The 18141-nt window shown below is 34.2% G+C and overlaps 1 protein-coding gene across 4 annotated transcripts in view; it reads right to left on the bottom strand.

Moving 5' to 3' along the window:
- Window positions 1–546: 546 nt before the first annotated feature.
- Window positions 547–18141, bottom strand: part of hth (Meis homeobox homothorax) — a 264474-nt gene continuing 246879 nt past the window's right edge. For 2 of the 4 annotated variants that reach the window (XM_090112569.1, XM_090112570.1), the window contains exons 12-14: window positions 8194–8252; window positions 3283–3469; window positions 547–3028 (exon numbers count right to left, since the gene is read on the bottom strand). In XM_090112569.1, the coding sequence (XP_089968695.1) occupies window positions 3297–3469; window positions 8194–8252 (232 nt within the window). In that variant the 3' untranslated portion in view covers window positions 547–3028; window positions 3283–3296. The remainder of the gene's footprint in view (window positions 3029–3282; window positions 3470–8193; window positions 8253–18141) is intronic. The other 2 variants (XM_090112571.1, XM_090112572.1) reach the window with 1 other exon arrangement.

Here is an 18141-nt window from a genome sequence, read left to right as displayed (position 1 = left end):
GGGCAAGGGAATAAGACCACCAAAGATCTTGCAAAAAAGTTTTTTTCCCACTTTTGACTATCTAATGTTAATAATATATTTAAAATTATAACATCAATGTGACAGCCCTGCAGCACGCGTCACTGGACCCGTCGCAATGTGCCATTACTCACTGTCGGACGCCATTTTCGATGCCACGCCCGCTACGCCGCTACGCTGCTACGTTTGGCTACGCGCTACGGCGTAGTAGCGTATCTAAACATTCTCTTGTTTATGTCGTGCTGGTATTTTTGGTTTTAATTACTTCAATTGTTTGTTTGTTTGTTGGAATGAATATTAGAAATCGGTGTGTGATATTGTATGATAAATAGAGAACTGATGAATCTTTTTCAGAGCATTAAAAAAAAACAATGCAGTGTCTCGTAAGATACAATAAAAAAAGTATGTTGTTACATTTAATTTACATAGGGTATAGACTTGTCCCTGTTTTATTTCATATAAATGATACACAGGTGTGGTGGGATGTTAAATGATTCGATGAATAAAACGAAAGAGATTTTTTTTAGTTTTTAATATTTTTTACACAATTCGTAGCATTCATAATGCCGACATTTTTCCTCGAAACGTCTCGTCAGCGTGTTAGTACGATTCCTATATTATATAAACAAACAAAAAAACTATTTCGTGTCCGTCCTGTTGCGATGTGATAAAATTATACAATACAAATATATTCATGTTTTAAATTGATTTAAATCGCTGAGAGACGACAAATGTTCTTATTATATTACTATATTTACAAATCTCGTGACTTTCGAACTCATTATGTATAATACATACATATAATAATAAGAAAAATCAAAATAAAATTCTTCAATTAATACATTAATATCTAATAACTACTATTTAAGACTTTTCTTAATAAAATATATTACACGCGATGCATTTTAACAATAATAAAAGTGTAACAAATATTGGTTTTTGGGGAAGATTTTTGAACCGAAATCGGGTTTTAATACTGAAAAATTTCACTGGAAACGAAACGTTTATACAAAGATAATACGATATATTTACAGAGTATAACAAATATAATATGTTTGTGACGTGATTGTTGTGAACCTACCCTAAATCAATACGACTTACATAGGTCTTTGTGAGTGTAAAAATTTATCGTAATTGACAATTTATGTTAATGTGATGATTCGAAAAGGCAAGGCTTTTACAAGATAAGACATAAAATATGTTTCAAACAAGTTTTTGCATTCCACAAACCAACAGAACTGTTTTAAAACATAAATGATTGAAAACATCGTATACAGAGTCATTGTACAAAAAATAAAATGCATTTGACGAATTGTAGAAAACTATATAACAATCACGTCACATCAATTAAAAATAGAATAAAGCTTGATTCCGGATAACTATAGCTATCGAAAACCGCGATCGAATTATTTAAATTTGAAAATTTTGTCAAATTTAAGAAGCTCCCATTCGTATACATTGCATAAGGCTGGTAACGAGTCATAGCTCGATTTATTTACGTCCGTGGTCGTCACCTTAGTATACTATCAGTTATAACCCGTGCCATTAAAGGATCGAATGGCAAATTTTGTGATTCCATCCTTTATTGGCGCGGGTTAATGTTACACATGAAACTAATTCTGATTCATAATCCATGAAGATGTTTAAATGCGTCCTAATTTTTTTAAGTCTTTAATGTTTCTCGTATTTTTTGGAGATTACGTATTACTACATAAAGGATTTTTTTTATTGTAATAAATTTCAGCAATTGAGTTTAAATTTAGTATCCAAGTAATTTTAAATTCATATTTCGTAATTTATCGCCAACACCAAGGTAATTTTTCTTCTGATTCACGTTTATTCTGTCATTGGTTATAATTATCTTTTTTGTCACTGACGCATTTAAACAATCTCCCTTACATTCTTTGTTTATCGTTCCATAATTCTGTTTAAAAACGTGAGTTTTCAACATTAACCACATCGTTAAGGCAATCCACAATTATCAATGAAGACGAAAAATATAGCTAAAAATCTCATCGTTTTAACAGTGTAAAATATTATTTTATTTCATCGTATACATGGGTTACAAATTGTGCTATATTACTGAACACCAGGGCAAGGTGAAATACTATGATACTTCATACTAAATATCGTAATAAATATAATATATAATAGTATATAATTCAAGATATGTATGTCACCTGTAAAGCAAAATTGCGTAAACGATAAGGGAATTGACATTGGAAACTGAGCTTTATAAATAAGTAGTTAGGTAACAGCGTAAAGAAATTATCATTAAGAAAATCAAAACGATGGTTGTTCCCAAATTGCGTTCGGACCTGTTCACGAACATGAATGTGCGAAAAGTCGCGGTGTAGTCGCATCATCGCTATCTCAATGACGATTCACATTCATGATCAAGTCATTTCGCATAACAAAAAAATTATACACAGAAATGATTCTAAATAACCTACTACATACATAGCTCTTTTACAAAACTTCTATTACCTTCCAGCGAGCCCAGCACTTGTGATAGTTACATCTTACAACTATTCAATTATTTATTTATATTTACGTAATAACAATACACAATTAGCTATAAATATTTATACGATAACTATCAAACCGTTTATTGTTACATTCATCAACTTTGCTCCTATAGTTCCGAGTGATAAAACCGTTTTCATAATATTTATAATAAGGTGATTGCACCAGTCGTATAATACAGCGTCCACAGTGTCACTTCGTTAATTTACATTAATTTAAACATTAAAGTTGACTTTAAACCTTAATTTAGGAGATCGTATACTGTTTCAAATATTACAAAACGTATAGCTTTATGTACATTAGCATCGTTCTCCTGTTTTGTTCGTATCACGTGCCAGTCCAGTCGCGCGTCGCGTCACGTCGCGTCGCATTGCGTCGCGTCGCGTCGAGTCGCGTACAGTCGCGCGCAGCATTAGTGGGGGGCCTTATATGTCGCACACTACAGCCTCTAGCTGAGACATCGTTGTGTGTACGTTATTCATATCTGTGAAAGAGAAATTAGATTTAATTACAATCGAAGACGAAGTCTCTTAAATTGTTCTTTGGTCAATATAAAAAGAAATCCAAAACTACAAAATTGTTATTGATTTTGTCCAACTCTACTGAGCTTTCCATACAAGTATACTACTTCAGGTAAACCCTTAAAATTAGATACGAAAGACGATGATCAGAATGATGATAATAGATATGAAGACTATGATGATAGTAAAAATAGTCATAACAAAATGATACTTACATATGTACAAGTTACATTAGAGATGGTGGCCGTAATACTCGGCGGGGTAGTGCGCGTAGCCCTGGTGGAAGGCGGGGTCCGTGGGGGGCCTGTGCATCATCTGCTGGCCGTCCATCATGTAGCCCATGGTGGCCTCGGGGCTGTACGCGCCGCTGGGGCCCGCGTGGGGGAACACTGCGGGGTAGAACACTGAGCGGTTAATGCGGCCTGCTGTTGGTAAGCTGGTATGTTTGGGAGGTCTATGCGGTCTATCTATATTATAAAGGCGAAAGTTTGTATGGATGTTTGTTACTCTTTCACGTAAAAACTACTGAACCGATTACAATGAAATTTAGCACACATATAGAGGGTAACTTGGATTAACACATAGGATAGTTTTTATCCCGGAAATCCCACGGGAACGGGAACTATGCGGGTTTTCCTTTGCAAACGCGGGCGAAGCCGCGGGCGGAAATCTAGTATGTCAATATAGGGATAGTAGCTTTGATTTTGTTCTTTGTAGTATTATAGTAGCTTAGATTTCATACTTTATTAGAAAAATGAGTGGTTAATGCAGCCTGCTGTTGATGTGCTGGTGTGTTTGGAAGGTTTATACTCTATTTTGTTCTGTTTATTAAGTTAGGATAATACAATAGTCATACTTTCTTAGAGAAATGAGTGGTTAATGCAGCCTGTTGTATGTTGGGAGGTCTGTGCTCTATAGTACCTTTGATTTTTATTTTATTTATTTTACTGCTTACTGCTTTACTGCATAGAGAATTTTTGGACTGAACAAAATGGCCAAGATGATGTTCGTCTTGTTGTCGAGAAATATCCGGTGGAGACGAAGAAAAAAAATGTCTCGGTCTGGTAGGACACAGAAGGCTGATCACCTACTTGTCCCTAAAGAAAATCGATCAGTGAAACAGATGTATAATGCATCTGCCCCTTACCCCACTAGGGGACATGGGACTTCACTATGCAACTAGCTTGGTTTTGTAATGCATTGTATCGTGAGCATATTATTTAATACAAAGTAAGGATACGAAGGAGGAGTTTCTTGATTACTTTAGCAATTTTATTTTCAGCTAATATCCAGACATAAAAAGTTTCTTTTCAATTATTTTTTTTAATCAAGTTTATACCACGCAACTTTCGCAATAACGTCACGCAAGTGCGCTCGCAATTAAAAAGTTCAATCAATTTCGTTTCAGCTTCCAAACTAATAAAGCCTTCTTGCGACTCGAAATTGGTTGACAACAAAAAAATCGCAACTTCGGCAATTGTGGAGTTGGTTCGCTCAATTTTACCACAAAACTGTTATGCCTTCCGTTGGCGATATATCCTCGGGATTATCAATCGAAAACTAATGGTCTACGTCCATTATTGACGCCGATTTCCGCTTTCTCGTGGGGTCTTTATGGCGACACGCGCCATTGCTCTGCACTCGCAAACACAAAGTTATGTCGTCGCTCGAATTACACTTTCTACGCGACAATGTTGGTGCTTCAGATTTGACTATATGCAAAACATAGGACTTAGGAGTGCGAGATTCATATCTATACTAATATTCAAATTCTGAAATTTGTTTAAACGCGCTAATCTCAGGAACCACGGGTCCGATTTGAAAAATTATTTCACTGTTAGTTAGTCTATTTATCGAGGAAGATATCATCACGCTAAGACCAATAGGATTGGAGCAATGCAGGTAGAACCACGGTATACAGCTAGTTGTAAATGAGAAAACTACATTGGAGTCGGTAATTCATATTGTAAATATGGTTTAGGTAATCTATTTACATCCAGTGTCAATTACATCAGTTTTTACATTTATTAATTATTCAGTAATCATACCCGTGTTATTAATGCAAAAAATAATTCAAGTATAAACTTTGATTACATTAGTTCAGCTAGCGTTGTTTCATTGTCGATTTTTACGTTATAGATAACTTAAATGTTTTGTTAAATTTACATTAAAATAAAAAGTTAAAATGAAATGTTTTTATGTAATGAGCAGATTCTTATGCCTTGTTTTCGAAAATGATTTAATTTTGAATTGTATAACAGTTACGTACGTTGTTATATAATCCATACTAATATTATAAATGCGAAAGTAACTCTGTCTGTCTGCCTGTTACTCAATCACGCCTAAACTACTGAACCAATTTTCATGAAATTTTGTATGGAGATATTTTGATACCCGAGAAAGGACATAGGCTACTTTTTATCCCGGGAAAATGAAACCCCGGAAATCCCACGGGAACGGGAACTATGCGGGTTTTTCTTTGACTGCGCGGGCGAAGCCGCGGGCGGAAACCTAGTTGAATATAAATATGAAAATAATTAATATAAGATTACTTCATATATTGTGTACTTATGAAAAAATATGTAAATACATAGGATCTTGATGTTTTGTCCGCGCACGCAAGCGTACCCTACTGTGCATTAGCGATAGAGCGTTATGCTTGCCCGCTCTCTGTTTGCGTAGTTTTTCACACATTTTATTATTGCTTCTATAAAAGAAAAAGCTTTTTGCTATGCGTTGCTATGCGATGTTTTTGTTCGTTGGGAATGGATATTTTGGATTAAATTGTTATGACTCATTATAGTTGGAACCAATTTTAATTGAAGAATTGACACGTATGTGTAAAAACGTGTCAATTCTTCAAGTTTTAAGTGTCTAATTAAGTTAATTGAGACCGTAAAACATACGACTACATACTTTATGACTTAGTTCATAAATACTATTTTTATATAAATTTGAATAACTTAATCTCTCAATTTCTCTCATGTAGGCAATTTCGCCCTAATATGTGTCACACGAAAGTACCAGGATGGCATGATGCTATAGAAGCATTTCGCAATAACACGTGAAGGACGTAGATTATCGCTCACTAAATCATAGTTTCCTGGTGCCAGTCCCTCTCCCGGGGGACCCGTTATTGTTTCCGCTACCCCAGTACGGAGACATGCATCACTTGATATAAGAAACTAGTATTTATTACGTGGGAATTAACATTTTTTAACAATATTTCCATTCAGCACATTTCAATCTAGAATTTTGACAACGCTCTAAATTTAAAATCAATAAAAACCTTTTTTACAAGATTCACAGTTAGAGCTGGTTAGTTGTAATTTTAGAAACAAAAAAATGATTCTAGAATAATCGAATTCCATTTTTAAACGGTCAATACTGAAGGAAAAAGGCCTTGGCAGTCGGCGACGCATACAGAATACATAAATGCAGGGTTTGGCTTGACCACAGGAAATGCGGTGGTCGTTTTCTTTAAGCGATTGCCAAAACAATTTTCTGTGCTCCGCGTTTTTCTATTTTCGACGGAAAGTTCGCTATATCCGCCGAGAGGGTTTATGGCGCGTGAGCAAATTTAAATGGCACTATAAATTTGCGTGTTCTATGATTACCTGTGGATACTTCCTTGTACCAAATATTTTAAGTAAAGTAAGGTTTTGAAGAGTGGGATTATATCAATGATACAGTTTTACAAAAGTGAAAAATGATCATGTGTTTAAAACAATTATGGATTGATTTACATTATATCCATCCTATAAAGTAGGGCCTTAGACAAAGTAACAATTAAAAAACGATAACGAAGTTAGAAAAGGCAAAAATGTATGGGATTGATTGATTTTCTAACTTCGTTATCGTCTTTTAATTGTTACTTTGTCTAAGGCCCCAGTGTACATATAAATAGTAAAATCCTAAGTACGGTCTACTAAGTTATTAATCCTATATCCAGGAGACCACGAAAGAAAACTATTTCCTTATTTTGTACCTAACTTTTCATCTACAAATCGAACAATTCCTACCTTTTTTGACATTGCTAAAAATAATATCTCGATGTTTCTGATCGCTCGGACGTCATTATCTAAATTGGTAGCGAGCCATACGTCATTACGTCACGGCCCCCAGAGACAAAGGCCGTAATCCCCGAATAGGCAAGAATATAAGATAGGGTGATTGTCGGCCAAGTGATGGATGTACGAGGACGGGTCAACGAATTCGGACATTATTCTTTTTTACCCTTACACCCTTCTTCCTTGGGGTTTTTGCGAATTGCGTTTTATATAGAATTGTAGAATTGTTGATGTTTATTGCTCTGGTGGGTTTTTGGAGCTGCTTTGAGATGGCTTGGTGATCTTATTTGAGTTGTGAATCTTGTTTATTATGTTTTATAATTAATTGTTTATTAAGATTTGAATTTTACTGCTCTAAGACATGTCACATCAAACTTAAAAAGGATATCCTATATATGTCATTGTAATTAGCGCTCGATATTCTTATTTTATATGTTGAAATTGAGCGAAATTGGCATAACGACACAAAGAATCGAAGAATGCATTGTGATTTGTTTTGTAATTAGTAAAAATAGCGTAAAATTCGTTTTTATTATGCACTATGGTAGGAATTATAGATCAAAATTTGACGCTTTTTACAGCAAATCTAAAACCATTACATATCCTTTGAAAATACGAAACTATTGGTCGTACGTCCGGCATTTTAAAATAATACCCATCGGTATTCTTCCCGAGTCCGTTTGAAGTGGAATTGAATTTACTGACCGCACCTTCATACAGTATGCATTATGCCCCTGGGAAACGACGCTTGGACGTCCACCCTTTGGCTCAGTGGTAAATCGCGAATTTTTTTTAATATTTTTAATCGATTTGGTGTGTAAAAAAAAATAGTAATTATTTGTGATAATAATTACTATAACTATATGTATAGGTAATGTTTAGTTAAAATAATCAAAATAATTTAGCAATTGTAAGGAAAAGACGAATATTTTGTTGGTCATTAATCAGTAAACCTATGTAATTTTATAATATTCTGTTTTCAATGGGAATCGAACCCATTACCTACCAATGTACAAGGAGTAAAACTAATAAAAATATTCGTATAAGAAAAATGTTACCTGCTCTATTCGACTGGTCGATCATTGGTTGAACTATCCTACGTCTTGCGTTGATAAACCTGTAACAAACATACATACATTAATATAAGATAAATAATTATAAGGAAAAAACACATACTTATTTAAATAAAATAATTAATCAATAGGTATCATTCAACGTAATAGTGTGGTATGTGAAAAAAAACATATTAATCAGTAAACATATTATATATCAATTTATCAAGAAATAATAAAAATATCTCATATGTAAGTAATTTTCATGTTACACATTTTAAATTCAAATTTAGAGTAATTAGCACCAATATTTTCTAATATGAAACAATGTTTCGCTTCACCTCGACGTTAATCCTTCTAAAAACCTAATTAAAAACATCCAACATCTGATACTACAACTAATAAATTATCCGAGATTAAATTACGTCATAAAATTATGAACTAATAACACTCCACTGCGAGCGGGGGTCAAAATAACCCCGCGCCATCTTCGCAGGGACAACCCTTACGTCCGTTCGTAATGTATCGTTAATATCCCGATTAGTTCATTAACTCCGCAGGTCCCATGGCCCAGGCCCCAGGGAGGGGGTTGTAATTGTTATTCTTACAATATGACGCGTGACACGAGATTTATTATTCCTTTATTGGATTCCGAGTTTCTAATGAAATTGGCATTCGTATGTATGTTCTGATTAAGATGTAACAATGTGGACTTATTTGGAAATTGTGTTATAATATTCAGTTATTACATATCCTTTCCATAATATAATTGTCCGTTTCTTGATTGCATTCCTAATTATATTTAACGGTAACTCATTTAGTTGTATCTCGAAATTTAATTTATGTTTGAAACCTCATGTAAAATTTAAATTGTACTAATAAACCGATTTTAATCAGCATAAGTTTTTAATTTGTAAATGGTCGTCCTTTTAGTTTATGTAACAAACAAAATTTAATATTATCAATCTTTTACAAAACTCATGCACCCTTTGATAAGCAACGCCAAAAATTCCAAATGTTTTTAAATATTATTTGTCCTCATAATGCTATCAACAAAACGCATTAACCCTATAGAATTTGCATCTGATGCATTGGCACAATGTACCCCAATAGTTTGATCATAAATCATAAAGCGATCATACAAAGCCCCGGCGAGAAAGGGTTGGGATTCACTAAAAATGCATATGCGTGTTGATTTATTTATTTTATATGCAAATGGGATAATTGTAGCGAGATTAAGGCGTTAAAGGGTGTTAACGTATTAGGACATGGCTAATGGGAGATATTATATGTTATGATGTGCAGATGCATCTTCTAATATATTATGTTAAAACTAATTATGCAAAAACAAAAACGTAACTGCAGTTTAATAAAGTCGATGTTACTACTTACTGACCTTTGATACTGTTTTTAATCTTGGACTTATCTAGATACTAATATTATAAAGCTGAAGACTTTGTTTGTTTGAACGCGCTAATCTCGGGGACTACTGATCCGATTTGAAAAATTCTTTCGGTGTTAGATAGCCCATTTATCGAGGAAGGCTATAAATCTCGCTTAGACCAAGAGGAAGCACTGCGGGTAAAACCGTTGAGTACATCTAGTTTGATATAAAAATGTAGTACAGAAGCCTTGTAACACTATAAATGTATTATCTAATTGCATTACCAGAGTCCTAATCAGCTTACAGGCTTACTTTATAAAAATCAAAACAAACACCTCTCCGAGAAAGCTGTGAACAGTCAATTTCATTTAAGACCAAGCCAATTAACATGCAACGCCATTACCAACTTTAATGAGGCAAAAGCAATCCATTATTTCAGAGGCCATTTTTATAATATTAAAAAATACTAGCTGCGTAAATTAACTCAAGACAGAATTCTAATTTCTCGTCACGGAGAGCCGTGGAATGCGCCCTCTTATTTAATTTACTTTCAGGTAATTAAAATCTAAAAGTTCGAGGCGAAATTAAATTTTATTCGCCTCTGTTGTTAGATTACGCTGTGGATTGAAGTACAATTTGAAGAGAGATTTGATCGTCATTATAATCATGACTGGAAATGGAAATGCTGCAGTATATATAAGTGCGATCTCATATCTAAATTGTCTTGTATTAACTATTAACTAACACTTACCATTCTTTCGAGATACTTATTATATACAGGACATCTTCTGTTATATTATATAGGTATTCTTGCCAAGGTGTTTTGTCACTAATTGACTAATAACACAACGCTGCAACCAATCATCATGGTAGTGTTTGCAAAAACAAGTGATAACTGCGTTAAAAACAACCGACTTCAAACTTGCACTTGCAACATTTACAAATACAGACAAAAATGCTCATAAAATAAAAACTACTGGGCCTATCCGAATAAAATTTTTATGGGACCAATTCGACACCATCCCGCATCGAACAAAAAAGAATCACGTAAATCGGTTCAGAAACCTCGGAGTAATCGGTGTACATACATAAAAAAAAAAAAAAACATACCGGCCGAATTGATAACCTCCTCCTTTTTTTTGAAGTGGGTTAAAAAGTATTTCTTTCAACAGCAGACGAAGTTGGGTTAGTATATAAGGAAACAGCCAATATGTAGCATAGTTTTATCTAGCTTTAAACGTCGCAGTCCCCAATACAGAGGAACGTGTCTGGCCCGTCAAATGGCCCTCTTAACTTTTCCTATTTAGGGAGGAAATCTCTCCGTAATAATAATCATACATATCGGCTATCATGTACTTAAGGTGTTTGTAATGGTCACTGAGGAAATTGCCTTTTATTTGGACAAATTATAATAGAGTAATATTGAGTTGGAAGTTTAGGTGGTGCAAGATTAAGCCAGAAATATGATGGTTTTCATTTATACTTGAAGCGTCGAATTCAAATCAACAATTCTTACGATTAAAACAATGCATTAATACCAAAAAATAAACACTTTAACCTATGCCCTATTCAAATTACTTCTGATTGAAGTCTGTGTTGAAATTAAAGGGACCCCAAGACAGTTTTGACAAAATCCTTCTCGAGCAGAATTTGACGATATGAAATTGCTCCATCCATAGCCTTACTCCCGAATATTGGGCAAGTAAGGAGAGCGGGCAATAAAAATTTACGACGTATTAGAAATACGGGCCGGAGCCGCACATATTTCATTATTAGTAAGTTGTTTTTGTGGATTGTGACCGCGTGGGGCCTTTATGTAATGTTGTTTGTAGATCCCGGTGGCTTGGACAGTATGTGAAACTGCGACGGTAGTACCATGTCTGGTGCACTACATACAAAAGACGATTAATGCCATCCGTCTACCAATAGATGCCGCTAAGTGTATCATTTTAACCAGCAAGAAACAAAATTAGATTTAATTGCAATTTCATTGCTTTTTATAATTTTTTACATACTTTTGTAAATGGAACCTACCTATTTAATTTAATTTTCACTCGATTTTAACTAATTTTACAGAAAAGTTTATATTCAAAACAACGCCATCTCATGAAACTACTATAAACAAGTTATTCTCCTCCGATTTGGCGATGCTAAACGAATACTAGATGGCACTAAGACGTTTTTACGTTACTTTTCACGTTTTTAACACAGACTAATAATAATATCACAGACCACAGACTAATAATAATATATGTACTACGTTTTTAATACATAACCTCATTGCCTTTGCAGTACCTATAAAAAATATTGTAAATGGGATAAAGCCGTTATTAATTATTACTAACTGCGTTCCTGTAGCGGCTTATATTAGGTAGGTACCTAGTGTATTGATCGTTTTCATACGAAAAATGAATTGTCGGAAAACTTGCGAGATTGTGTGAATATTTGATTGCAAGATCTCATTACAAAATAATATACATTATACAACCTATACTTAAACCGTAGTAAGTATATTATTTCTAGTCACATTTAATTATAAGTATATAAATTATAAATAAATATTAAAGGACAATATTACACAAATCGACCTAGTCCCACAGTAATCTCAATTAAGGCTTATGTTGTGGGTACTATAGTCTGTCCACTATAAGCTTAGATGTATAATCTAAGACTATAAGAATTGCTTTTTGACAGCTCGACGGGTGATACCAGAAGTGATGTTCAAAAGATTATCGATTGTGATACCATTTCAATTATACATTAAAAATATTATCATAAATCGAATCAGGTACGTAAATAATAATTACAACGTAAACGTACTAATAAGATATGTAATAATAAGACCACATATCTATGCATTGTATGTTAAAACTAAACTAAACTAATATTTTATTATTTATTGGTTTCTATCTTACAATTTGGTTGTCTTTACGTTTAAATTATAAATAGAAGAGTTATTCTGCATCGGATATATTTTACAGAGTATTTCTATCGATTATTATAATCTATCGACCCATCATTGAATAATTCTGTGTAGACATCACTAAGTGGGCGGGACCTGTCCATGAAGAACGATAATTATTTGTAGGTATGACATTTTAACATAGACAATACAATCCTTCATAGGCGTGAAGCTGTCAAAAAGCAAATATTAAAATGGACAGAGTATAGACGATGATAAATATAATTTAATATTTTATAAATACATATATATAGATAACACCCAGACCCAAAAACACATAATCAAGTTCATCACACAAATATTTGCCCTGACCCGGGATCGAACCCGGGACCGTCGGCTCAGTAGGCAGTTACTTTACCTCTGCGCCAACCGCGTCGTTAAGAATATCAAGAAATCATCATAATGATAATAAATCGAAACTAAAGTTAAATACCTACCTACGTCATCTTGTTTTATTTTCTAAATAATCCTATCAGATTACCTTTATATGAAGTATGAACCAAAAAGTTTTGAGATTTAAACCGTAGAAAAGGTTTTGAATGATCCTTTGCGTTTTTTTTCTTTATGCGCCTAAAATTAAATATTTCGACATCGATTCCCATAAGAATGAAGTATTTTCCCGTTATAAAAAGTAGCCTATGTTCATCAGGTAGGTATAATTTTTGCTTCGAATGGTGAAATAATTTTTCAAATCAATCCAGTAGTTTCGGATCCTATCCAATACAAACAAACAAACAATCAAATCATTTCTGTTTTGTAGATAAATACGAAAGTTACTCCGTCATAGTAGGACAAAATAGAAAATAGTGGGACCACGAGAAAATAGGTATTCCCGCACGCGTCTGAACCGATTTTGACGGAAATTTCGATATACATACACGGTACATACCTACGTTGAAAAAGGACATCTCAATTTTGTTGCATAAATATTAGTTGGATTCAAGGTGTAGGGGTATTGAATAAGGCACACGGTTGAAGCCGTAGAATGAAAGTTGGTAATTTATAAGATTAATTTATTGTAAAATAAACTACTTCATTTTACTTAAACATATTCTATTTATCATTCATTGACTTATCATAAACTTTTGAGTCTAGTTAGGTACTAGTATCTATTATGTGAAAATTTTGAAAAGAAATGTTTTCTTTAGGAAATTATTAGCATTAATTACCTTGTCTTGTCATTAATTTATTTACCTACTTGGTAATTATAATCGGTCGAACACTTGTTTAAAGTTTATTTTCCTTGTCTTTTCCAGGTAATCTAAATTATTTAATTTTTGCAGTAGGTAATTAATTCATTTCGGCTTGAACAGACAAGGCCATTAGGTGAAGCGAGATTGCCAAATATGGGTGATCTGTAGATTGCCGTCCTGCTGTCGAGCGTTCGCGGTACGGACGCCGCGCTGTTGCCGCACCGTGCATTTTGTATGAAAACAAACGACCGGCCGTGCGCCGTACGACAAACGCACAGCTTCGGCACTGTAGCGACTAGCGGTCCGATACGAAACGCATAAATTGAAAGAGCCATAAGTGTTGGAACAACATTCCACCACCATTTAACCAGTTTGACAAATATTAATAATTTTCGTTTCCAATACCGGAGACATATTTTAAAATCCTGTTCTAACCCTGCATTTGTATCGAATTACAGTTTACACATAAACTTTAATTAAATATTTATTTTATTTACTGGTTATAATATAACATAACATTATATAGACCGTTATTTTCTGCCTATTTATCATTATAATTATAAACATTGTAAGTATGTATATGTTAACGGAAATGTATGTAATCCGTCATTGTATAAAATTCCCAGGAAATGTATGTAATTCCTAAAATCGCATGGAAATGTGTGAAATAAATTATTTTATAGTACACATTTCCTAAAACATCTAAGATATTGGAAGGTACGCGGGACGAGGGGTATGTATGTCGCAATCGGATTGTATAATCCGCCGAATTACAAACGGCCGGCATTTTGTAATATGCCGAAAATTCGTAATCAGAATTTTTTGGTTTGGATAAGGGGGTGGGTTAGGTTAGGTTCGTGTTTTTTAGAACTATACAGAAATAGGAGCCCCACGAAGTGGGGCTCCGTCGGCTCGCGACCGTCTTTTTGTAGAATGTTTGAAAAAGACGAATTTCGGCATATTACAAAATGCCGGCCGTTTGTAATACGGCGGATTATATAATCCAACTACGACATGTACACGGGGACAGCAGGACGAGGGGACTGATTACCTTAAGGACGCTGTCACAAATCTGCGTTACTCAAATTTAGGTATTTAACGTCGCAACGTGGTTCGCGGGACATCACGCTCACGTAAACATAGCGCAATCCATTTTATAGACCATCTTCATACTTGATATTTTTTTTTATATTTTTATTGAAATTGATTCCAGAAGATTACTGGGAACTTTAAAAAATTCATTTTGTTACTTTTATTAGTAGGTACGATCCTTATAAGTATTTAAGTGTATTCAACCAACTTAAAAAAGTGGGACTATTTTACAACAATTTGAATATGAATTGTATTATTGTATACAATATCGAAGCTTTTTAAGAAATATATAAAATATTTTTTTAAGAATTATTATCATACATAATATTATGTTACCGGCAATATATTAAACCCGGCATTGTATGCAATTCTTAGTAAATGTAGGTATGTTATTCCGAGAAACAGTCGGAATTAAATAAATTAAATTCGTCACATTATCTATATCTTTATCTGAACTTTTCCTAAGTAGCAAACACATTTGCAAATGTGGGTGGTTTTTGGGGTAGCTATTAACCAATATGAGGTCAAAACTAAAATCCAAGATGGCGCCGACGAAAATTTGAAATCTTTTCGTCATGGGTGTCATTTTCAAGGAGTTGGAGTAGCTATTAAACAATATGAGGTCAAATCCAAAATGGCGCCGACGAAAATTTGACATCATTTCGTCATGGGTGTCATTTTCATGGTTTTTGGGGTAGCTATTAACCAATATGAGGTCAAAACTAAAATCCAAGATGGCGCGGACGAAAATTTTACATATTTTCGTCATGGGTGTCATTTTCATGGTTTTTGGGGTAGCTATTAACCAATATGAGGTCAAAACTAAAATCCAAGATGGCGCGGACGAAAATTTTACATATTTTCGTCATGGGTGTCATTTTCATGGTTATTGGGGTATCTATTAACCTATATGAGGTCAAAACTAAAATCCAAGATGGCGCGGACGAAAATTTTACATATTTTCGTCATGGGTGTCATTTTGATGGTAATTGGGGTATCTATTAACCAATACGAGGTCAAAACTAAAATCCAAGATGGCGCCGACGAAAATTTTACATCTTTTCGACACGGGTGTCATTTTCATGGTTTTTGGGGTAGCTATTAACCAATATGAGGTTAAAACTAAAATCCAAGATGGCGCGGACGAAAATTTTACATATTTTCGTCATGGGTGTCATTTTCATGGTTATTGGGGTATCTATTAACCAATATGAGGTCAAAACTAAAATCCAAGATGGCGCGGACGAAAATTTTACATATTTTCGTCATGGGTGTCATTTTCATGGTTATTGGGGTAGTTATCTATTAACCAATATGAGGTCAAAACTAAAATCCAAGATGGCGCCGACGAAAATTTTACATCTTTTCGACACGGGTGTCATTTTCATGGTTTTTGGGGTAGCTATTAATCAATATGAGGTCAAAACTAAAATCGAAGATGGCGCTGACGAAAATTTTACATCTTTTCATCACGGGTGTCATTTTTATGGTTTTTGTGGTAGCTATTTACCAATATGTGGTCAAAGCTAAAATCCAAGATGGTGTCGACGAAACTCTTACATCTTTTCGGCATGGGTGTCATTATCAAGGTTTTTGAGACAGCTATGTAGGTATTACCAAATCCCCAATGTAACCGTCGATAATTAGGTATATTTTTCTTACTCCTTTAAAGTAAACTTAAATAAAATAACTAAAACGTTAACAACTACAGTTTTGTAGAAAGTCTTAAAAAAAAACAACTTTAAAGAACATTGAAATGCATATGCATTTCAATGTTCTTTAAAATTGTGTGTTGTGTTTTATATTACATTTCTAAATTCTAAATATTAGAATTTAGAAATGTAATATAAAACGCAACTCTGTGGCAATCATCATCTGTGTTTATATTCTGACAGATTAACTTTAAATATATTCGCTAAACTTTTTTTAAAATAAACTTTATCTAAAACATTTAAACGAAGATAATAAAAAAAAGAACGTGTGTGCCGAGAAAACGTGTCAGATTCATAGCTACCAAAATCGCCGCCTTGCTCCATAACGCGACAGTATTACCATGACGCGATCTTGAAATTCGACGACCATCTTGGATTTTAGTTTTGACCTCATATTCGTTAATAGCTATCCCAAAAACCATGAAAATGACACCCATCACGAAAAAAGTCAAATTTTCGTCAGCGCCATCTTGGATTATAGTTTTGACCTCATATTCGTTAATAGCTACCCCAAAAACCATGAAAATGACACCCATCACGAAAAAAGTCAAATTTTCGTCAGCGCCATCTTGGATTATAGTTTTGACCTCATATTCGTTAATAGCTACCCCAAAAACCATGAAAATGACACCCATGATGAAAAGATGTAAAATTTTTCGTCGGCGCCATCTTGGATTTTAGTTTTGACCTCAAACTGGTTAATAGCTACCCCAAAAACCATGAAAATGACACCCATAACGAAAAGATGTACAATTTTCGTCGGCGCCATCTTGGAATTCAGTTTTAACCTCATATTGGTTAATAGCTACCTCAAAAACCATGAAAATGATACCCATGACGAAAAGACGTAAAAGTTTTGTCGGCGCCATCTTGGATTAGAGTTTTGACCTCATATTCGTTAATAGCTACCCCAAAAACCATGAAAATGACACCCATAACGAAAAGATGTACAATTTTCGTCGGCGCCATCTTGGAATTCAGTTTTAACCTCATATTGGTTAATAGCTACCCCAAAAACCATGAAAATGATACCCATGACGAAAAGATGTAAAAGTTTTGTCGGCGCCATCTTGGATTAGAGTTTTGACCTCAAATTCGTTAATAGCTACCCCAAAAACAATGAAAATGACACCCATGACGAAAAGATGTACAATTTTCGTCGGCGCCATCTTGGATTTCAGTTTTGACCTCATATTCGTTAAAGCTACCCCAAAAACTATGAAAATGACACCCATGACGAAAATATGTCAAATTTTTCGTCGGCGCCATCTTGGATTTTAGTTTTGACCTCATATTGGTCAATAGCTACCCCAAAAACCATGAAAATGACACCCATGACGAAAAGATGTACAATTTTTGTCGGCGCCATCTTGGATTTCAGTTTTGACCTCATATTCGTTAATAGCTACCCCAAAAACTATGAAAATGACACCCATCACGAAAAAAAGTCAAATTTTCGTCGACGCCATCTTGAATTGTTTTACCCCACCAATCTATTCAACAACCCATAAAAAAGAGCATCTGAAAAGTATCAAATATTTCAAATCACGAAAACGACAGTGCACGCACAATAATCTTTTTCTAATTCGTTTTATTTTTGGGACAAGGAGC

The sequence above is a fragment of the Colias eurytheme genome, chromosome 18 (assembly GCF_061535395.1).
Source record: "Colias eurytheme isolate Ceu_HAF_F1 chromosome 18, ilColEury1 Martin Lab GWU primary, whole genome shotgun sequence".
NCBI classification, from domain to species: Eukaryota; Metazoa; Arthropoda; class Insecta; order Lepidoptera; family Pieridae; genus Colias; species Colias eurytheme.
The sequence above is the reverse complement of the archived record's forward strand: the minus strand, read 5'-3'. Positions and strand labels throughout refer to the sequence as shown.